The sequence below is a fragment of the Siphateles boraxobius genome, unplaced genomic scaffold, assembly GCF_051911475.1.
Source record: "Siphateles boraxobius isolate OS27281-9 unplaced genomic scaffold, OSU_SipBor_1 37, whole genome shotgun sequence".
Lineage (NCBI taxonomy): Eukaryota > Metazoa > Chordata > Actinopteri > Cypriniformes > Leuciscidae > Siphateles > Siphateles boraxobius.
In genome coordinates this window covers 894,192-917,669 of record NW_027508997.1, presented here as the reverse complement: position 1 = coordinate 917,669, position 23,478 = coordinate 894,192, and the positions used below count along the sequence as shown (strand labels likewise).

At 37.3% G+C, this 23,478-nt stretch overlaps 2 protein-coding genes across 2 annotated transcripts; both read right to left on the bottom strand.

Annotated features, from left to right (window-relative positions):
* Nucleotides 1-314: 314 nt before the first annotated feature.
* On the bottom strand, nt 315-15,731 carry btbd9 (BTB (POZ) domain containing 9). Its single transcript, XM_077196880.1, has 11 exons — nt 15,502-15,731; nt 13,012-13,223; nt 11,487-11,850; nt 11,132-11,399; nt 9,599-9,821; nt 6,108-6,227; nt 5,189-5,298; nt 4,895-5,084; nt 1,508-1,615; nt 1,321-1,399; nt 315-1,094 (listed from the first exon to the last, which is right to left on the bottom strand). The coding sequence occupies exons 2-11, from the start codon at nt 13,194-13,196 to the stop codon at nt 936-938; spliced, it is 1,806 nt and encodes a 601-aa protein (XP_077052995.1). The 5' UTR covers nt 13,197-13,223; nt 15,502-15,731; the 3' UTR covers nt 315-935.
* A 1,084-nt stretch (nt 15,732-16,815) lies between these two features.
* Nucleotides 16,816-23,275, bottom strand: glo1 (glyoxalase 1). Its single transcript, XM_077196879.1, has 6 exons — nt 23,108-23,275; nt 22,224-22,306; nt 21,616-21,756; nt 20,952-21,019; nt 17,545-17,634; nt 16,816-17,197 (listed from the first exon to the last, which is right to left on the bottom strand). Exons 1-6 carry the CDS (start codon nt 23,174-23,176, stop codon nt 17,106-17,108), a joined length of 543 nt encoding a protein of 180 aa, XP_077052994.1. The 5' UTR covers nt 23,177-23,275; the 3' UTR covers nt 16,816-17,105.
* Nucleotides 23,276-23,478: the final 203 nt, after the last annotated feature.

Here is a 23,478-nt window from a genome sequence, read left to right as displayed (position 1 = left end):
TAAGGTAGGATAAGTCAAATAAGACACAACCTAGGGACTTTGAAAGGGTTAGAAAAAAATGCTTAAAAAATATATATTTTGTTGTTGACGTCAAAGGCTGTGTATCCAATCAAACTCTAGAAGTTAGTTAGATGCCAACATAAAAACTTTTAAAAGAAAAAAGAAAATACAACCCAGGCTACATTAAATATAGGATCGCTTGCAATTAGAATAAAGCTGGTTTGTGTCAATCTGTCAACCACAATATGTTTTGAGTTAAAATTACTGTCAGCATCAAAATAAATAAATAAAAATTCAGGAGACTTTTAGGTCAATGCAGTTCATGGTAATTTTATTCTTTTAGTCACCATAAAATCAAAATGGACCATTCTTGTTTTTTTTATGGAATATTGCAGTATTTATTATAAATGATTTATCCATGCACATCTTTTTTTTTTCATTTGCCCCCTGAATCTTTAATCAAAATAACATCTCTTCTCTGATGATGTGTTTACTGGCAAGAGGGCGGACATACAATCAGTCACTCACATGAGATTGACCAATAGCAAACCACATCCATCCAATCAATTCCCCATGGGCAAAATCAAGCGTCACATTAGGGAAGGAAACACTTTCACAACTTCTGTTTCATGGTGATTTTAATTTTTGATTTTAAACAGGATATATGTTTACTTTTTTTCGATAAACAATTTCAAGATATCTAATAAATGAGGCAGTATTGCAAAACCCATTAAGTCTGTAATACTTATGTTTTTTGTAGTTATCCGAACATAATAAAATAAGTGCATGTGATAGTAATTGTTATACTCACCATCATGTTATAATCAGCTCAAGTATGTTCTCAATATAAATATAAAGAATTCTTTGTTTAGCAGCACGTAACCTTGAGAACACAACCTGAGCATCTCAAGTGTGTCTTATCAGCAACATCCAGTCTATGTGTGTGGAGATGTGAAGGGTTTTTGGGGCGTCAGGCCCTGTGAACGGGAGGTCTGGGAGCTGGATTCTGGTTTGAGCTGATCTGGTCCAGAACTTCCTTCTTTAACAACCGTATCCACCTGTGCAGGGCACTCAAAGTGAACGCAGTGAAAAACCTAGTGGAGGCAGCATGTGAAAAGAGTGCATTAGGACGGTAGAATTTCATCAAAAATGTGATTATTTTGACAAATACTGCATGTATAATTTGTTTTGCAATATGATGCAATATGATGAAAAACTGACATCATATTATCTCAATGTAAACTTATGAATGCAGCATTAATGTGATGCTGGAAGGAGTCACAGAAACACATCCTGTGAGAGCTTGCAGAGATCGCTCACCTCATTAGCGGTGTTGTGAGTTCCCACAATACGAATAAAGGATGCAGGCTGTGTGTCAAACGTCAGATTCTGCCACGACCTGTAAGAATTACATGCAACTTATGTAAACTCTGGGGTGGTTATAGACATAATTATAATGCAAGAAAATAATGAGGAAACAATACAAAGAAAAACAGCATTCACTGACCTGCATGCCACTTTTGTGTGGTCTATGACTCTCACCCAATGTTGCTGGTTTGTGGACAGCTCAACGTAATAGCTATAGCTCCTCTCATCACAGTCCCACAACAGCAACCTACAGACACACAGATTTCAGTGTCAGCATGTCTAAACCAAAGACTGAGACAAAGACTTCAGTGATTGAAAGGCATATTGAGGGTTAAATACAACTTTACCCTGTTGTTTTGGGTTCAGAAACACAAGATTATTTCAACTCATCGTTTTTTCTTTCATTTAGCAAACTGTAGTTATAGTAAGGCACTTGCAATGCAAGAGAATAAATGAAAGCCATGCACTTTACTCCCAAGTATTTTCAAAACGTATTGGGTTAAAGTGCTTAAAATAATTCCTCTGTACAATAATCATTATATCTAGAAACAGTGCAAAGTAAAATACAAGAAGTCAGGCTATATTAAAAACAGGTTCACCCATTACGAGAATAAACCATGATTATAAACCAAAATTATTGGCATCATTAATCCATGACAATTTAAGAGATATTTAAAAAACAAACAAAGACACACTTCTTCTCACACATTTTCTGTCAATTCCTGTCAATTTCCTATTCAACCTAGCTATGCTATGTAAAAGATTTTGTTTTTCAATTTGCGTTTACTTTTTTACATTAAAAATTTTCTAGATGTTGTTGACCCACTGGCAAATTCTTGTTTTAATTTTTCTGAACATGAAATGTAATTTTCTTTTATCCTTACACATATCATGGGTTTACGTTTTCATGACACAGTAAGCAACTATCACTCTAATCTTCTGTTAGCATGTATAACGTATGTATAATGTTTAAGTCTTGTGGCAACACTTTCGAAACAGAGTGCATCACATAATTTATTACTTTGTCTTGTTTTCTTCCATTTACTTCCACTGTAAGTGCTTTATTGTATCCACTGTTATTAGATTTGAGATGTGTGGCGGAGGTAGTTTTCGGCAAATAACTGATTCAATTTCATTTTGCTCCTCGAACAATGCTATTGTATAGCTTCAGAAAATTTGGAACACGTTGCACGAGTCATATGGACTACTTGTATGATACTTTAATGTAATTTTTTGAGAGGAGAGAATATTTGAGTTTTATTTATCATCATCTAAACATCTTTTATCTATTTTCCACAGAAGAAACCCATCCTAACTCATGACAGAATTATAACCTTTAAAGGTCCCATATTATGCAAAATTCACTTTTGCATGCTGTTTGGACATAAATCTGTGTTGTCAGTGTGTGTACACAACCACCCAATAGTGATAAAAATCCACTAACTCCTTTTTTATTAATCCCCAAAAAATCATCAGCAGTGCCTCCCAACGACCTGTTTTCAGAATGCTGCTTTAGTGACGTCACTAAGTACAGGCCCCGCCCACGAGTGTTGAGAGACACTGCCGTTCTAACATAGACCTGCCCTGATTGAGTTCCAAACTGCTGCGCTGACGAGAATGTCTCCCAGCGTTGTAGGTGTTGTGTGGCTGGATGTATTAATCCACATAGCTGTCTCTATTTACTCCCGAAATCTGAGGCAGCCGCTGAAGACGAGGTGGAATTATTTTGTTTTTAAAGAAAATGCTCCCTCAACTCTACCAAAATTCGTTTATGTACTTGCGCACTTCTTATATCTTACTGTCTAGTCAGCTCTTATGGTGAGTTTCTGAAGTAAAACTGACGCTTCATCTTTTGTGTTATGTACAATAAACTTTATTAAACTTATCAGTATATGTTTGATCATCATTTGGACCTGGTCCGAAACAGCAGACTTTTAGGCTATTTATAGTGGATACATACAAGCAGATGACAAATACGTTATAACCGTAATTAAACTTCTAAACTATACCTGTTCCATCTCTATACAGCACTCTGATTCTGTAGGGATTATTGTCCGACTCCGGGTCGAAATGAACACCGTTACTGAGAGTTTCTGATATTATTTTCATCATTCTGTGAGATGAAATTGTCCTGAGACTGAGGGCGAGCTCTTGAAGCTCCCCCCCCTGTGCCGTGCTCATTTGCATTTAAAGGGCACACACTAAAACAGCGAGTTTTTCTGAGCACCAAAAATGAAAATTTAAACATGCTATAAAAAATGATCTGTTGGGTATTTTGAGCTAAAACTTCACATACACACTCGGGGGACATCAGAGACTCATTTTACATCTTGTGAAAAGGGGCATAATATGGGACTAGAGGTCTGCACTCCCGCGGGACGCAAAACAGTGCGGCGCGGGACAAATTTTTAAAGGTCATTGCGGGAGCGGGCGGGATGATGAGGTGCACTTGCGGGTGCGGGCGGGAGGGATGATACGCTGCACTCCCGCAAATTAAATATGAGTATAAAGTAAAATATATAAATGATTAAAGTAGCGTACATAATTTGTAGTTGTGAGGGAGATTCTGATTGGCAGCAATAAAAACGTTTTAAGCAGCCTAAACTTGTGAATGTTGTCGGGTAGGGCGGGGCCTAATCTCACGCACACTTGTTTAGAGACAATTCCTTTCCCGCTGCTCCGAGTTCGAATTCGAAAGCTAGTTCAAGTTCAAAATAGACAGCATGGACGAGGAACAGAGCGCCTCTAGTGCTTCAGATAAAGTACTGTTGTGAATATTATGCTGTTCGTAATATGGGACCAATAAATATGTTACCAAGTATTGGTAAGGAATTTTGTGTGCACGCATTTTTTTCCCCAAGACCTTTCGTCAGACAGAAAGTGCGGGCGGGAGCGGGACATTATATCACAGATGCGGGCGGGAGCGGTACTAAAAATGACAAATCTTTGTGGGAGCGGGACTGAACACTGCGGGAGCGGGCGGGAGCGGGTCTGAAAATTGTGTCCCGCGCAGACCTCTATATGGGACCTTTAAAGAGGACCTATTATACTTTCTTACAGTGTGTAAACTTTCTTTAGTTTGTAAAGTTGCTGTTTGAGCATGAAAAAGGTTGCAAAGTTACAAAGCACAAAGTCACTGAACTCCCTGAAACGCCTACATTGTAGTCTTGAGTTTCTTCTGGGAATGAACACATCACTATATTTCTCATTTAAATCATTTCTGCCCAAGGCATACGTAAAATAAAGGGGCGAAGCCTGGTTGAGTTGACTTAGAAGTGTGTTGAAACTCACGGTTATGGTAAAGGGCGTGGCATTTCACAAACAAGTTTGAAGCAGTTGACCAATCAAAACACCAATCAAAGCACATTAAACAGAGCATTATAGTTAAATATGTGAAAAGTAATGTTAATTTTTTAACATTCGTTCAAGCATGAAAAACCTATTCTAGTAGACTCCAAAAACAAAATCAAGACTTTGTAAAAGGGCATAATACGGCCTCTATAGCCTGTAACATAAGATCTCGTACCGCATTGAGCCCAGCATGTATGGCTGAGCGAGCTGGATAACAATGGCTCCAGAACCCAGCTGGTGACAGGTGTATCCCGAGTCCCAGTCATAGTGGCTGGTGTCCCCATTCAGCAGGGCGTTTCTGCTGCGACTCACACCCTCTACCACACTAGCACACGCCTGCACGGTCGCCACGTTCTCTGTGGGAACTGCAGGGAGACGCAGAGAGGGAGACGTTGGATGCGTTTCAGTAACCAAGCTTATATGTGTGTAACTACCTGAATAACCACTGAAATTAGGAAAACTACATTACCTATTAGGCCTCTCTCCAGGTTGAAAGGTCGCTGTGTGTACATGCACTCTAGAGCCACCAGGTGAAATACTTTGTTGACTGTGTTATGTGTCCCCACAATTCGAATAAACCTGAGTTCACAAAAAAAAAGTGTCCACAAGCAAATACACAGTCAGATAGCAATATAACATTCTACAACCTAACAATTCATTTCTCTCCTCTGCAGAAGACATTTGTTTGTAGTGGATTTCTTTTAGACCATACATGCCACCCAGGACATCCTAAACTTTTCAGAGATAATAAGCTTTGAGTTTGAGCACTGAAACTTTCTCTATTTGCATTTTTTGTGTCACAATTGAACAAATCTAATGGAAAAACCATTTGTATTTGATTGACTTACTACAAGTTACCCCAAAAACATGTTAATATAATAACTTGTACACCATGTATAAGGTTTGTTCAGCATGTAAGCATTATATAATAAACTGTTATAAATTCCTGATCTGGAATACACTGTTCATAACATAAATTTTCTATTTCAAAAACGTGTTTTTGACATTTTCAATTTCAATTCATCAAACAATCCTGAAATAATTTGTTTCCACAAACATATTAAGCATTACAACTCTGTTTTCAACATTTCTGATTATACGAAATGTTTTTTGAGCACCAACTCAGCGTATTAGAATGATTTCTGAAGGATCATGTGACACTGAATACTGGAGTAATGATGCACAAAATTCAGCTTCGCATCACATTAATGGATTTTTTTCTTTTATTTGCAATTTCACTTAATTGACTAAACTTAATTTTCACTTCAATCTAGATGTCTTCTATTGAGTAAGTAGTACAAAAAAATATTTTTTATTTCAAAGATAGACAAGGTTTCCCAAATCAAATGTTGAGAAACAGAGTCTAGTTGTTGTGTAGTGAGTTCCACCTGCAAACTCGTGCTGGGAAATAGAGATGCTGCCAGGAGCGGCACAGGAACTTGGAGTGATCCACCACACGTACCCAGTCCAGCTCATCCATAGACACCTCGACATAGTACGAGTAAGACCTACAGACATGAGTGAGCCATCAAAATGCTGCAAATAGGCATAATTTAATAAGTTTAGTGAATATCTTATTGAATGATATTGTACATTCAAAATGAGCCACATGAAAACATGGTGTTCCAAGTTTAACATCAATAATCGGCATCCATTCTCATTCCTTTCATTATGGCCATGTTCACATAGCAGCAAAATATGGTTATAAGTTCTTTATTTTGAGGCCAAACATTTACTGATGAGTTTTATGAAGTTTATTGTACATCACACAAAAGATGAAGCGTCAGGCTTAATAAACTGGGAAACTTTATATCCGTAAAATGACTCGGATGAACTGTAATAAAGTGCACGCTCTCCCTTCCATTACTGCCGTGATCAGTAATGGATTAGTAATCATTAATCAGTAATTAGGTCTATCGGTCCAGAGACTGTAAGCTGGATCGCGAACAATTGGTACAGATCCATCCCCGAGTAACAACGAGAGTACATGAAGACAGCTATGTTCATTCTTACATATTCAACAAAACAGGCCGGATCTAAGCTTAAACTGCAGTGTCCATCAACAGTCGTGGGAAGGGGCTTGTGCAAAAGTACGTCACATTGCCCAGAATCTGAGAACGGGTTGTTCTGAGACAGTGCTTATGATTCATGGGGATTTAAAAAAAAGCACTGGGTGGATTAACATCATTATAGGATGGTTGTGTACACACACTGCCAACACACATTTATGTTCAAACACCATGTAAAAGTGAATTTTGCATAATAGGTGCCCTTTAACGGAACCGGACTAGAAAACTAGCTGCCATCTCATACTGTGTGACAGAGCCACACGTGTTTGTGCACTGCAGAGTCTACCGTGTGGTATTAGATATTAATTTTGGTCATTCTCACTATGGTTACAACGGAACATTTCGAGAATCAAACCTGTAAGTAATGCGGTTGTCAATCCCCAAAAATGACTGTGTGAATGTAGCCTATATGAATAAGAGAACGGCATATAATCTCCATTTGAGTTTGCACAACATTATTGGACAAAAAGTAATAAAAGTAATAACCTAGAATACTGTCTAACAATTGATAGTCTTCGTCGTCAGCTACGGAACCTGGGTGTGCTCTTTGATACCAATCTTTCATTTGAAAGCCACATTTCTCCATCTTAAAAATATATCTAAATGATGACATATGCTCTCAATAACAAATGCAGAAAAGTTAGTTCATACGTTCATGACCTCAAGGCTAGATTGTTGTAAGAGTATTATGGGTGGTTGCCCTGCACACTAAATAAAAAAACTGCAGCTGGTCCAAAATGCAGCAGCTAGAGTTTTACTAGAACCAGGAAATATTGCCATATTAGCCCGGTTCTGTCAACACTGCATTGGCTCCCTATTAAAATTTTCCTATTTAGCACCCAAACTCTGGCCTCTGGCCTTCCTAGCCTTGTTCGAGTAGTCCGAGTCTATAATTTAAATCCGTTAAAGGATTGTTAGGCTGCATAAATTAGGTCAACTGGAACCGGGAACACTTCCCATTAGGGCTGCAACTAACGATTATTTTGATAATCGATTAATCGGACGATTATTTTTTCGATTAATCGATTAATCGGATAGAAATTAAATTAGATTTTTTTTTTATTATACCTAAATAAAACCGTAAATCAGGGTATTTATGTGTAAAAGTGTACTTTAAAAAGTGCAAAAGCCACACATTGAGTTTTTCTAATATCAATATTTGTATTGTTTTTAATGATAATTGCTGATGGCAAGTTGACAAACATGATTATTGTTAAAAAAATGATATCCAACATATTATGTTTTAACACAATTTTTGTTAAAACAAATTTACACAGACATGTTGTTCAGATGTGAATATCTGAACTAAAAACAAACTAAAAATATCTAAAATATATAATTCATTTAATTTTTATTTAAAATTAATTATATATAAGGAATATAAGGACAAAGAATATAATATATATTATATATATAATATATAAAAGAATATAATATAAGGATAAATTGATTAAATAAATATAGAAAGACTGAAAACAATTGTGTGAATGTAGAGCCGCAGTAGATCGCGTTTGAAAAACAATTAAAACTTAGTAGACAAATGCTATAAAAAGAGAACGGAATGGAGGTAACGTTACCCAGCAAGCTAACAGGCTTGAGTAAAGGACAGGAGAAATTATGCATTAGTGCACAAGCATTCGCTGAAAACCACTGAGTACAGTGACTAAAAAACAATATTTTACTGCTGCTGTTATTAACTGCCTTTGTATTTAATGCTTCACTTTGTAAACACCGTTTTAATTTAACCTATTTCTGCGGTAGCGCTATTTTAATCCATCACTTACGTTGCGAGCGAACTGATTGCACAACCTGATGCTCGAGACAAAATACAGACATACCGGAAGTCCCGGGAGTCTCCCGCATATTGATTGAGGGAGAGAGACCTTGCGTGTGTGTGCGTACCAGTAAACGCTCCCCGTGACGTAAGCAGACCAACTAATCGATAATGACATTCGTTGACAACGATTTTCATAATCGATTATAATCGACTTTATCGATTAGTTGTTGCAGCCCTACTTCCCATAACACCAGACGTACTTGTTACATGGTAAGAAAAATGGCATCTACGCTAATATTAGTCTTTCTGTATCATCCTTATCCCGAGGTTAGCACAGTCAGCCGGATCCGGGTCATATCCAGATCAGATGGTCGACCTGCACTTGGACACGACCTCAATGCAGCTCTGAATGTCAGCAGAGACCATGTCAACTAGAACAATCCCCTATGAAGACCTCGTCCATACCATAGTGATAAATCCAATCTTCAGAAGGAACTGGATGAAATATTTTGAATGCTACCGATTCACAATCTGACTTCTGACTTGTGATGCAGCATGAATCATAATCAGAACATGTTTGTTGTGGCACCCCGACTGAGCCTGGTTTCTCACAAGGTTTTTTTTTCTCCATTTCTGCCACTTGTGGAGTTTGGGTTCCTTGCCACTTAATATTCAGCAGTGTTACTGATTGGACTGCAGTGACACTAAGCTAGAAGATGACATCACTGTTTTCTACTTTTTAGCTGAATTAATTTCATATTGATTTACTTTACACAGTTACTGAACCAAAATGAGTCAACACTGAACTGAATAATGATTGTTTACTATTGTCTTTTTAGAGCCTCTTTACAGCAGAATTGAATTATGTTTACATCATTGAATCATTATCGTCCTGTTTATCACTGTAAAGCTGCTTTGAAAACATCTGTATTGTATAAAGCGCTATATAAATAAAGGTGACTTGACATGATAGTGATCAAATGATGGCAGAATTTTAATTTTTGAGTGAACTGTCCCTTTAATGTTGCATTACCTGCTGTCCTTGTCCCACAGCAGTAGACGTATATGGTTGATGATGGAGGATTGACCCAAGCGGACCTGGATGCCAGCAGCTCGTCCCTCTTCTTCTATGGGGTGTCTCGAGAAGCCATGGTCCAGATCATAGTTCTGCGTGTCTCCATCCAGGAGAGCAGACTTCAGCTCACCCTTCACCACCACAGCGCCATGCTTCATAGTGGCAATGTTCTCCTCTGGGACTACAACACACACAACGAAGCAGAGGACACATTTTAGCCAAACAGAAAGCATTATAAACATTTTCTGTACTCTACGGATCTTTACTTTACATGTCAGTGTTGTAAAAGGTGGACAAATAACTCAAATTTCCAGATATTTACATTTTTAATTATACTTTGCACTAAGAAAAATACACAAACTGTAAATCTCAAGCATTACCATCAGAAACTGTAAGCTACAGATTAATTAGGCCATATCATACATTTTATAATGTTATTAGTTTTTTTGCACCAAACATGACAGTCATTTAGTTATACATGACCATTTTACACCATTCAAATTAGACAGGCCATGCAGACCATTTTTGCTTTTCATATTTGTCTTAATATGGGTTTATTTTCTGTCACTTTCCATACGGTTAGTGTTAGTCCTTTGTGAAATCTCTTTAACTAATAAAAGCCAGCAGGTTCTTAATGACATCATCCTCAAGAAAGTGACAATTTTGGTGGGTATTAGCAATGAATGTGATTAACTCTGTAAAGTTTAGTGGTATTAGTTGGTTTGTCTTATTTCAAAACTGGTCGTGGTAAATACAATTACACACAAAAATATAAATTCTAAATTTAAAAGAAAGTCTTTAATAAATATTACAAATTAAATGTCAACAAGTTCTAATGGGCTTCAATAATAAAACTTCTGCAAGATGAAAATCATGTTTGATGCAAATTATAGATCGTTTTAAAATTAGACCGTAATATATATATTTTTTCAAGAAAAAAAAAAGTCAAGAAAAAAAGTTAACTGATTTTAATAATCTAAAGCAGCTTTTGCACAGTCGGGCCCAACGGTTCAAAGAATGGTAAGGAATGGTTCCAGCTATATTTCCACTTGAGTTTGGTTCGGCACGATAACAAACGGTTGTCAACCCAGAATTCTCAGCATGGTTGGCAAATGCGTGTAGTGATGTTACCACTCAGGATTGATCACTTGTCTGTTGCCTGAATACCAGTTTATCTGTAGCAGGCCAAGCATGCTATTTGAGCAATGTAAACACAAGTTAATACAAAAATATTACATAACACGACATAACACGGTCTCTATTTACATAACGTACCGTCTGTAAACTCTTGCATTACCATGACAAAGACTGACGCACTTATATTATATTCCAAAGAGCTCCGTTAATGAAACCATATCCGTACAAACTGGGCCAGATCAGCACGGAATTAAGTGGTTAAGCAAGAAGCGAGAACGGTTTGGCCCAACGCTGGAAAAGCAGCTTAAGTGTCCATGTATGTGAAGACTGATAAGCAGAGAAAAGTAAACGGACTGAGCATGCCACGGTAGTTGAGGTCCATGTCTCTGCTTTCTGAGCGGGTCTGTATGGCATCTAGCAGGTCATCCGGGCTGAGGAGGCCCGAGGGACGAACCACATTCAGCATTTCAGAAAGGGTCATCAAGGGCAGTCGGACTGATGACATCACTTCCTTTGCCTCTGGACCATCCCCGTTGTGGTGACACCAGCGGCAGAGGGCCTGAAAGATCTCCCTTTCACTTGCAGCAAAGGAATCTCTCCTCACAACGGTCAACAGTGCAGACTGCAGAGAGCAAACATAAGAAACAGCCATATTACATACTAAACTTAATTAAGCATTAAAAAAATTGTCATATCTTCTATCACTCACCTTTGAAAGGGTGAGAAAGCCGTCTGATTTCAACACTTCGGTGGCGTTGCGGTCCATGTAGGCCATGCAGGCCTCAGCCAGCCCATTCAGACAGTACAGACTAGCCACATCAAACACCAGACAGACGTTTCGCGTACTCAATAAAGTGCGGAGGAACTCGCATATGGAGCCCTCTAGTGGTTGGAGGCCATAGCGGTGCGCCAGTCCCAGGAAATCTAACAGAGTCTCTTCCCTGGCTTCACTCAGGGTGGCTCTGCCCGTGTACAGATACCGCAATAACATAGAAAAAGCCTCGGCACGTGTTTCCTCCAGCCGAACCTCTGCCTGGGCCTGGGACTCTCTCAGCCCTCCATACAGCAAAGCCCTGAGGAGTGGTAAAGACAAAGAAAAGAAAAAGGATGAAATGAAATAAGAATTTCACCAAGCCTGTTTTACAAAGCCTATTATGGAAACGAGAAATTATTTTACAAAATGGGTACTTCTTTGCAACATAGACACTGTTATTGTACTGAGCTTTCTAGACACTGAATCTAAATTGAGCTGGATAATGATACTACTGTCTTCTATAGAGCTGCTCATGGCTGAAGTTGAAGTTGTTTCATAATCGTCACATTTTGTGTAGAAAGCATTAAAACTTTGAGATATCAGCATCAAATTCTTTTGAACAGTTGCTTGTAAAGTTAAATTAGACAGTGAAACATTAACCCTGTTACCTTTCTGAATTGATAATTATATCCTATCAATGTTAGTTCAGGTCCATTTAAGGGATAGTTCACCCAAAAATTTAAATTCTGTCACCATTCATTAAATCTCGTGTTGTTCCAAACCTGTAAGACAGGCTGTTAACAGCCTAAATAAAATCTGTTCAGCAAATAAAGCGATTGTGTCTCTTCAGAAAAATTTGGAAATTCGGACTCAAAATTCATATGAATTAGTTTTACGATCCCTTTATGAACTTTATGAAGTGTCAAAGTGGTAGTTGCGTAGCTGTATATTAGGGACAGAAATATCTCCGATTTCATCAAAAATATCTTAATTTGTGTTCCGAAGATGAATGTAACGAAAGATAAATAATTCAATTAAAAACAAGTTGACACTCTTATGGGCTTGAATAATAAAATGGCAAACCTCTGTAAGAGGAAAATTATTTTTACAATTTTAAAAACCCTAGTTGCTCCAGAGGCGTGCGACCTTTGAAATATAGCAATTGTAAGTCGCTTTGGATAAAAAGCGTCAGCTGAATGAATAAATGTAAATGTAATGTAAATGAATGAAAGCCTTTGGTTCGGAACGTCATGAGGGTGAAAAACGAATGACAGAATTTAAATTTTTGGGTGAATTAACCCTTTAAATGATATAATAAGATTACTTTTGGTTTTAATAATGTACTGGTAAATGCTGAAATTAACTAATCCATTATAATTGTAATCCAAAATGTATTAGTTTAACTTCAGATGACACAATGCAATTTATTAACAAATTACTACATCACTTTTGTCACAAGCAACATCTCATGAAGAGCAACCTGAAATACTGGCAGCGGGCCGCTAGAATGACTCTGTGTGCAGGAAAGTGCTTCTCCTCCACCACAAAGGTGACATCGCTGTACTCTTCCCCGGGAACTAAAGCGCCGAGCTGCTCTGACAGGAGATGGAGGTGGTCGATCTCAGACGCAGAGCTCACCGGCCGCAGAGGATGACTGTCACTCATGACCACTGCTGGGGAAAACCTTCACATCTGAATCATAAACAACAAACATTTGAATTTGTCAATGAAAACAGTACATACATGTGTGCATTCATTGGCTGATTCCTGCTGTGCAGAATATTTTCTTCTTATGATGCAGATCATTAGGATCACATCGGCTAGAAATACCAAGGGTTCACTCGAAGCACGGCGAGTCTGCTTTTAGCTACTATGCCAGCCGCAGCTGGAACCAGCTTCCAGAAGAGATCAGATGTGCTCCTAGAGTAGTCACATTCAAATCCAGACTCAAAACACATCTGTTTAACTGTGCATTTACTGAATGAGCACTGTGCCACTGTTCGTCCGACTGTTTGCACTGCATTTTATTTTATGTTTTAATTATTCTGATTTCTGTATTTTATCTTTTATTCTAAACTGTTTTAATTATTCTGATTTCTTTTGATTATTTTAATTTCTTCTATGTAAAGCACTTTGAATTACCATTGTGTATGAAATGTGCTATATAAATAAACTTGCCTTGCCTTGCCTTGCCTTGCCTTATGACATTAAATATGTCTTAAAGAGATAGTTCACCCAAAAATGAAAATTAGCCCATGATTTACTCACCCTCAAGTCAAGCCTAGGTGTATATGACATTCTTCTTTCAGACGGATACAATCAGAGTTATATTAAAAAAATGTCCTGGCTCTTCCAAGCGTTATAATGCCAGTGACTCGATGTATATTTTTTGAAGTCCATCAAAGTGCATCCATCCATAATAAAAGTGCTCCACGCTGCTCTGGGGGTTAATAAAGGTCTTCTGAAGCAAATCGATGCGTTAATGTAAGAAAAATATCCATATTTAAAACTTTATTGACTAAAATAACTAGCTTCGGGCAGACGGCCACGCAAGTCGACTTACGCCACAAGAGTAATACTTGACAATGTATGATGACGTAAGATGTAAGAGTAGCGTAAGCCTTGACGCCTCTCGCGGTTCAAACAAACAGGACTGGGCAACAAACTCAAGCTCCTCCGACATTTCTCTAAACATTCTCGTTTTAAACTTCTAAGTCGTGACTGGTGTTTTGTTTTGCTCTATCCTCTGCGTTTCCAAATTCGTCATTACGTTGAACGTCAAGGTCAAGGGTTAGACTTCCACCGTAAATCGATGTGTAAGGCCGTCTGTCGGAAGCTAGTTATTTTAGTCGATAAAGTTTTAAATATGGATATTTTTCTTATATGAACGGCAAACGCGTTGCTTCGCTTCAGAAGACCTTTATTAACCCCCCCAGAGCAGCGTGGAGCACTTTTATCATGGATGGGTGCACTTTGATGGTCTTCAAAAAATATGCATCCATTCACTGCCATTATAAAGCTTGGAAGAGCCAGGACATTTTTTAATTTGTATTTGTCTGAAAGAAGAATGTCATATACACCTAGGATGACTTGAGGGTTAGTAAATCATGGGCTAATTTTCATTTTTGGGTGAACTATCCCCTTCAATACATTTGCTTTCTCCCTGTCCTCAGTCACTTTCCGTACTGTTCATCTTTTGTAAAATTAAATCTGACGCCCCGGTTTCACAAACAAGGCTTAAGCCTATAGTCCCAGACTAAAATGCATGTTTGACTTGTTTTAACTGAAAGCAATTTGCACTGACATATCTTAAAATATGTCAGTTCCATTATTTTGTCTCAAGATGCACATCAGTAATATTTATTTTTCTAAGGAACATTTATAAAAGCTACTTAACGTTAAATGTCCTAACTGAACAAAGGCCTAATCTAAGCCCTGTCTGTGAAACCAGGCCAAACTATATTAGTTGGTTTTTCTTATTTTAAAACACTCTACCATGATAAATACAATAACACATATAAATTCATATAAATGTTAAAGATCAAAATGTTAATATAGTTAAATAAATAATTCAATTAAAAACAAGTTGACACTCTTATGGGCTTGAATAATAAAATGGCAAACCTCTGTAAGAGGAAAATTATTTTTACAATAACATAACAATAATGCATAAACGGTCTGAGCATCGTTATATAGTAGCTTTGTAGTATAGGATATGAATATCCAGTAAAAAAAAAATGATTATATGTCTGAATACCAACATATGTGCATTGTGTCACTAAATTGCGGTTCCTCAGCGGTTATAGATATTACCGAACATTCAGCGTCATTCGCATTCACAATAAAAACACAAGCATTAATCAAAGATACAATGATACATGCTAGGTTTGTGGTAAAATCAATAAAATATAACGTTAGCAAGGTTACATTAGAGCAAATGTGACGTTATCGTCTATAAGCTTCTACTCACCAACACCAATACAGATTCGATTTGTCTACACCTAAGCAGACCGAGAAGCCAACAAAGCTCTTTTGACACCAAATATGTTCAATTTATATATCAATTAATAAGTAAAATGTGTTAAATATAAATTTGTAACGAGCCACAAATCCATTCGTTCCACAGAAAAACACCTAACCGGATGTTTATAAGGCGCCCGTACGTTACGCGGTTTTCTGTTACAGCGCCTCCAGTGGACTGATGAGTTATAATGTCTTTCTTCCTCCGGAACGATTGAGGGCTCAGAAAATTTGGTAATTCACTCTCCCTCATTTTATTCCAAACTTGTATGAATTTCTTTTTTCTGCTGAACAGAAAAGAAGATATTTTTATCCATAAAGTTGATTGCAAGGCCCCATTGACTTCCAATGTATGGAGGAAAAAAAGTATGGAAGTCAAAGGGGCCCGGCAACTGTTTGGTTACATTAATCACAAAGAAATGTGATGGGCCCATTTTGATAAGCTGTGTGTGTTTGTGTGTGTTTGTGTGTGCGTGTGCGTGTGTGTGGGTGTGTGTGTGTGTGTGTGTGTGTGTGTGTGTGTCGTGTGTGTGTGGTGTGTGTGTTCAACAAAACAGAAATTATTTTAAAGAATGTTGTTACCAGACAGTGGACGGCACCGATTGACTTCTATAGAAGGGAAAAAACACTAAGGGTGTATTCCACTATATAGGGTGCCACTGCCATCCGCTGTCTTGCTACCAATATTCTTTCTAATATAATCTTTTGTGTTAAACAGAAGAAAGATACAGGTGTGGAACAACTGGAGGGTGAGTAATCCCTTTATACCAATTTTATTAAGCTAATGTTCAGCACAACTTCACCATTGTCCTTACACATTTAAATGTAGAAGGCTTTAGGACTTAAAAACTGAACAGCTTTAGCGGATAGACACCAATCTAAACTAAACAAAACGTTATTATTACAGATCCTCAAGAGGATGCATTCCGATTATACCAACTGCATTCTTTAACATATCGCGAATCCAGAAACTGGTTGGATCCTTCCCACGCAAGAATTTTTACTTTGACCAAACCCATTTTACAACCACAAATAAGACTTAAGCTTTTGAAAGCCTACTCTGCTTGAAGTCACATTTTAATGCTGATCAACTGTTTGAGCAATTGATCTTCTTAAACCCTGTTCATTCAAACCCTGTCCAAGCACGTTCAAACCTGCAAAGTGTGTTTGAGGCTGTATTCCACATATACACATCCTTATAAGGGTACATGCCAATAACATTACTGTACTTTTTTCAAAGTCAACAAAGGAGTGACACAACAAAAATGCTTTCTTTCCTTTATTTTAACAAATAAATGTAGGGTTTTAGGGCTAGGTCTGCATCAATTCAATATATTTTATTTTAATAAAGTAGAATGTTAAGCTTGGAACTACATAATTTCAAAAAGGGGAGTCAAATTGCATTATATTGTAACATTCAGCCTAACACACTGCCGCTGTCATACATAAAGATTGTCTGTCTTCACTGAGCACAGAGATATCATCTTTTTATTTATTTATCCCAAACTGTCCTTGATTTTCATAACTAGTGTCTTCTGATCATAACAACAGTCTTTAAGAAGTGATGGACACCATGTTGTTGGGGCTGAGAATCTCAATCCAGTAACCGTCAGGATCCTGAATAAAGGCCAGGCCCTTCATTTTACCTGCAAGACAGACAGAATTAAAATGAAATTAAAATAAACTAAGTATTTCTGTATGACAGTTGCTTATTCCAGTGACATATGGAAATCAAAAAGGGATATTTTGCATTTTTAATTCAATTTTATGCAAATAAAATTTGAAATATGAAAACCTCCACATTTGCATATGATATACTACATAAATACTAAGAGTATGCTATTAAGAACACAGATAACATACAAATATAAACGTCCTAAATTTGTACATTCCACGAGACTAACATATTTAGAAATGAAAGTTTAGCTAGTTTGTTATTGGTGGATATACACTATGTAACTAAAACAATTGTATAGGATATGAAAGAACTTACCATCATCAGGCTTTTTTACAAAGGTCACTCCATTCTCTTCAAACAGCTTGCAGGCAGCATAGACATCCGGGACAGCAATTCCAATATGGCCTACGATAAATATATTAGGTTAATAATGTAATTTAATTATATTACGTTCTTCTCTTATCCATGACTACATTTGCCGTTGGGCTGTCCAATCGATTAATCGCACCTAACATAAAAGTTTATGTTTATATTATTTATGTGTATACATACAGTATATACAGTTGTGGTCAGAATTAATGGTAAATGAAAACACCCCTGGTAAATATGATAAAAAAATGTCTGTAGAAAAGAAATCTGCATTGCTTATCCTTTTGATCTTTTATTCAAACAACTTGCAAAAATCTAACCTTTCATTGAAGTAAAAGAATTGAAAGTGGGGGGGAAATCACATTATGAAATAAATGTTTTTCTCCAAAACACGTTGTATGCATGCATAAATATATTTCTGGCAATATTAAATATTGCAACATCATGAATGTCACAATGATAGCGAAATGCTTTGGGGGGTGTGATGAAAAGGGTCGCACTCAGCATTGATTTCAAACAAATCGCCAAGACGGAACTCGATGGAGTTCTGTGACATCTACAGAACCGTCAGAAGCCCCAAAGTTGAAAAATATGGCATCAGCAGTTATGAAGCGTAATGTGCCGGTCTGAACAGAGGTTTTGGAGTTTGTCCTGGTGTTTAATGCAATACAGCAAAATCACGTCATTAAATAATGTTTTTGCTGAAGTCGACGCCTCTTGTACCTTATTGCTTACTTGAACATTACATTTCCTAATGACTTTATTAGCCACTCTGGTTTAAAGTTCAGAAACAAAAATATTAAAGGAAATAAATCTGAATTTGAATAGTTTTGCATTATCATTCAAAAATGTTCACTGAAGTCTCTGTGTGGCATTATTAAAGTAATAAAATGTTTAGTTAAAATATATGTGGGTAAATATTGCTGTTGAGTAATGTAAACTGTTATAATGGTGAAATGTTTATTGTGTCCATATAGTGAAATATTTTAACTATATTTTTTGTGTCTTTTAGTTCATACATGCAACATAGAAAGATTAGTCAAAATGACGGTTCTTATAAATATTAGAGCACCAATTTAGGCTGGAGATGTATCTTGAATATCCACCTTATTCTGCTCTAAACAATGCGCGCCACCATGACGACGACTCCGGTTGCCTACTTCCGGGTGAAGAGAATGAGTTCAGGCTCTACATGTGCTGTTGTTGGCAACAAATAAACATACGTTTTATATTTAGGTTTCACAATATAATGTTTTTTTTATTTATTTCATCTATGTTGATTATATGAAAAGGGAAACGCATGAGATGAGTCAGATATGATCATAAAATGCCCAATATATCAGAAAACATTTGGAATGGCTCAGACAAGGGTGTAACTTTGATTTGAGAAGTGGGGGGGACACAAAATGGGGGAATTTTTTTTCCGATTTGAATCCCATTTCCTGCATTTACATACATTTAGTGACTATGGTGATACAATATCTAGGAAATAATTAAGTTGATTATAACGGTAAATTGTGCCAAAAATAAAAGTAGGCTACTAAACTATGTATAACAAAAAGATTCCCTACTTTTTTATTGTTTAATAGGGGCCGATTGCCAAGACTTGAGAGAATCATTTTATAAGTCAGAAATGTTCACCATTAATGTTTTGTGTGTAAATAAAATTGAAATTATGTGAGACCCAATTTCCACAGTAACGTAAAAACAACATAGAGACAGTATATTTTAAATAATTGTTTAATAGCATCTTTTTATGAATGAAGGCCATATGGCTACTGATATATCGATGAAAAGGACCCCCCCCCCCCCAATTTGAAACATATATTTGGCTTCAAAAATATAACAACTTTTAATATAAGTGAACTTTAAACAATCCTCACAACCCATAATAAATGTCAAATTACCTGTGCCTTTCCTGTCTAATAGGTACGAAATATACAGAAATTGAATAAGGTTATCAAATAGTCTGCACTGCATACATTATAAATTAAATATAGATGAATCCTTATTAAAGCTACAAACGTTCTTTAGTCAAGAGCAGTGAGTAATTTGCTCTATTCCCCTTTGTTCTTTGGTTAACTTTACTGACAGACAGAATTGGATGTTGTCAATTGTCGCTGATGACAGAATCTTACGCATTTAATTTTCTCATTTACTCTTGACTTTTATTTAAGATTTTATTTAACTCATTTAAGACTGTTCTTGTAAAGAGAGAACAGTCTTAAATGAGTTAAATAAAATAGAAATTTTGGCATAAAACAAAACAGAAATTTTGGCATAAATGTGTGTTATTATTCAAGCGCGAAAGAGAACTGGATTCTGACGCGCTGTGCCAGAATCCAGTCGTCTTTCGCGCTTGAATAAGTGCTGGACTTATTCAGGGGGGACACAAACGGGATTTTGAAAAGTGGGGGGGACATGTCCCCCTGTCCCCATAGGAAATTACGCCCGTGGGCTCAGACATGATTTTGACCACTTTTGTTCTTGTTTTGTAGAAAGCATTTCTTTAAAGTGAATTTCGTTTAGTATAAATTGTATCTTCATTTTAATCAATGTTTTATCAACAAATTGCCTAGAATAATAAATAAGAAGCAAATATAGTAGATATACAGGACACGCGGGCGCGTGAACTGGAGCGCGTCTTATTAGGAAACTCAGCGTATAAGTTACTTGCCTCCCATACATGAGAAGTATATCTATAGAAAGCTTGAAATGTGTACTTTTAAACAAAATAATTAAAAACGAGCAGAAATGGGCTGCTCTCTGCTTATGTATAGGTTAATTCGTATGAAGTGTGCATTTCTCTCTGGCGCGTTCACTACTGCGAACATGGCGAGTCAGCATCATCAAATGTATCTGTGCAGTCGACACTTACAGAAAACACTAGTTTATTAATAAACAATTAAAATCTTTAATGCATAATCATTACTTTTGCCGTTTTTTTGGTGGCAAGCTTATGCGTGCGTTGAGATGCAGAATAGGCAATATATTACGAAAACGCTCATTATGGTTTAGCATTTTCTCCCATATAGTATACATAACTTCCAACCCAACTTCAGTCGTGCACGGGCAGCCCTACTTATTTCACATATTTTCTAACCAGCACATCACTGCGGCGTTCTGAGCGAGCGGCGCTTAATCTTCATAAAGCTTCGAACCGGAAAAGGACAACCGGCTTCCGGTTCAAACCCGCTATGAATCATGGGTAAATTCGCTAACCAGGAAAAAGGTGGATAGTCAAAAGGCTAATATATATATATATATATATATATATATATATAGAGTCCAGCCCGACTTCAATCACAGTCGACACTATGACGGAGAAATTGTGTTCTGCATGTTATATTCACCAAAGCCTCTTGGGTCTGTGTTCCCGTTGTGGTAAGGCTGGCTGTCCTCTGTCTCCGGACCCCAGTTACTGATAAAAAGAGAAAAGATAAATACAGAATGGCACATGAAAACAGCTTCACACCTTGGACTTCTGATGACAGGATCTACAACAGTGGTCAGCAACCTTATGGCACACGGAGGGATAATCACAGAAGCGCGCACCTCGGCCCCCCGTATGCAAGTTTCAGGGACTCCTCTTTAGCTAATGTCCCGCGCCAGTGAGTATCCTGACCGTGCCAAAGGTTGTGAACCCTGCTCTACAATGACATTCTTCAGGTCTTATGCCGCATGCTGTAAAGGCCTATTCACACTGCACCGAAAGACACAGACAGCCAGCAACTGAAACCTGGTTTCGGATCAGTGTGTAAGTGTCCCTGTATGCTCTCTTTTTCGCAGATATGTTGAATCGGCGTTTGCCGGACTTGTAATGTTTGAGAAATTACGTACTGTAATCTGGTGACTATTGGTCTGCGTCTGTTGGTGCAATGTGAATTTGCCTTTACAGAACCTGCCCGATATCATGGTAGGGATGGTAAAGGGCTTTTCTACTCAATGCAGAAGGTTAGTGGTTAACCTGAATGGACTTTTAAATGGCTGATGGTGAAGGTTTTAATATGAACTTACTGTGTGAGCTCTATAGTGGCTCGGCGGGAGAACGTCCAGGCTGTCCTCTCCTTCACATCGGCAGGAACCTCTTTCTTATCCTCGTAACCCAGAAAGTAGAGGGTGAATCGCATGGAGGGAAAATCAAACTTCTGTAACAGCCTATAATAAAACATTCACATTAAAAAATACTTAATTGCAAAGGTCAGCAATTAAAGCCCATTCACATTATTGCAATGCATTTTAATATGCAATTTTGACTAAAACTAAAATGCAAAACATTTCTACATTTATAACACATTTGGATATTATAAAGTAATGGCCTGGTTTCACAGACCAGGCGTAGATTAAGCAAGGATTAACCCTGGACATTTAAATAGTTTTTATAAACGTGTGTTAGATAAAGACAAAACATGACTTGAGACAAAACAAAGGCATATATATTTTAAGATATATCAGTGCAAGTTGCTTTCAGTTAAAACAACTTAAACATGCATTTTAGTCTGGGACTAGCTTAAGCCTTGTCTGTGTAACCGGGCAAATGAAAACTAAAGTAAATCAGGTCTGAAGTGAACTCACATTCACATTCACAGAGAAAAAGATGCAATCTTTTACACTAGTAAACTCACGTCATTCCCAGGATGCGTGTGTAGAAATCCAGGGATTTAACTGGATCCTTAACCCTCAGCATTGTCTGCTGCATCATAAAGTCCTACAGCAGTGGCATGAATAACTTTTGGTCAGAAGAACATCACTTAAAAGATGGATAAGGTGATGAAAATGATCAACAGCGCAACCAAAAGTCTAAGACCATATTGGGGGGAAAAACATTTTTATTAGTGGTCTCGGACATTTGGGTAACACTGTATCAATAATAATAAAAAAATTCTTATTATTTTTTAGTTCTTTTTTTTACTATTTATGTCACGCATTTCATTCCCAAGCATGAACCCTTTTCACAGACTGAAGAGGCGTTTTAAAGGTCATCACCATCATAAATCCTGAAAAGTTTATATATATATATATATATATATATATATATATATATATATATATATTGTATGTATGTACATTTATAACACTATACTTTGTATTATATTTCCTTTGCATCATATTACATAAGAAACAACTTAGTTAAGGCAGCTGTCTGAGAATTTCTGCGGGAGTGACGGTAAATTTGACATCTTTCTCTCTTCCGATGCCATTATCAATCTCTCTCTGTATATTTTCCCTCTTTTTGAAAGTTTAGAAAACACTATTGTTGTGTTTTTCTTATTTTTTTTATTTCATTTCCACATGAGCAATAAAGCAGTTACGCATTCAAACGTAATCAAAGTAAGTTGAGTAACAAACCGAGAAGGGGATAGATTCACTATAGAACGTAAGAGAGATGTTATGAATCGCACTATTTTCCTGCGGTGCTCTGAGTTATAAAGGAGAACAGGGAAATGAGCGACGATCTTCGTGTTTGATTGAAATGTCTCTAGTTCTGGACTCAAAAGCAGCTTCTTACTTTAGTGATGGGGTTTCCGTCTTTACACGCAGCGGCGGCTGCTTCGTTCGTCAGCCCTTGGTCGGTCATTTTTAGGTGTGCTTCGGCTTGATGTTTGGTGACTTACAGCTGACAGTCCGGCAGAAAGATCCCACGCAGGGGGCGTGGCCACTGCGTGCAACGTCGGCGGCGTGACGTAACTGTGGGAGGAGCCATGAAATAACAGATGCTTTCGTTTCCCTTTCCTTCTTGCAGAGGGAGACACAATTCTCAGTAAAAGTGTCTCCTAACCCGAACCTGCTCTAACCCTATACCTAACCCAGGGGGGAATAAGAAATTTTTAAGCAAAACATAATTGTATAAATAAAGTGTTTTAACAGAGATCAGGTTAT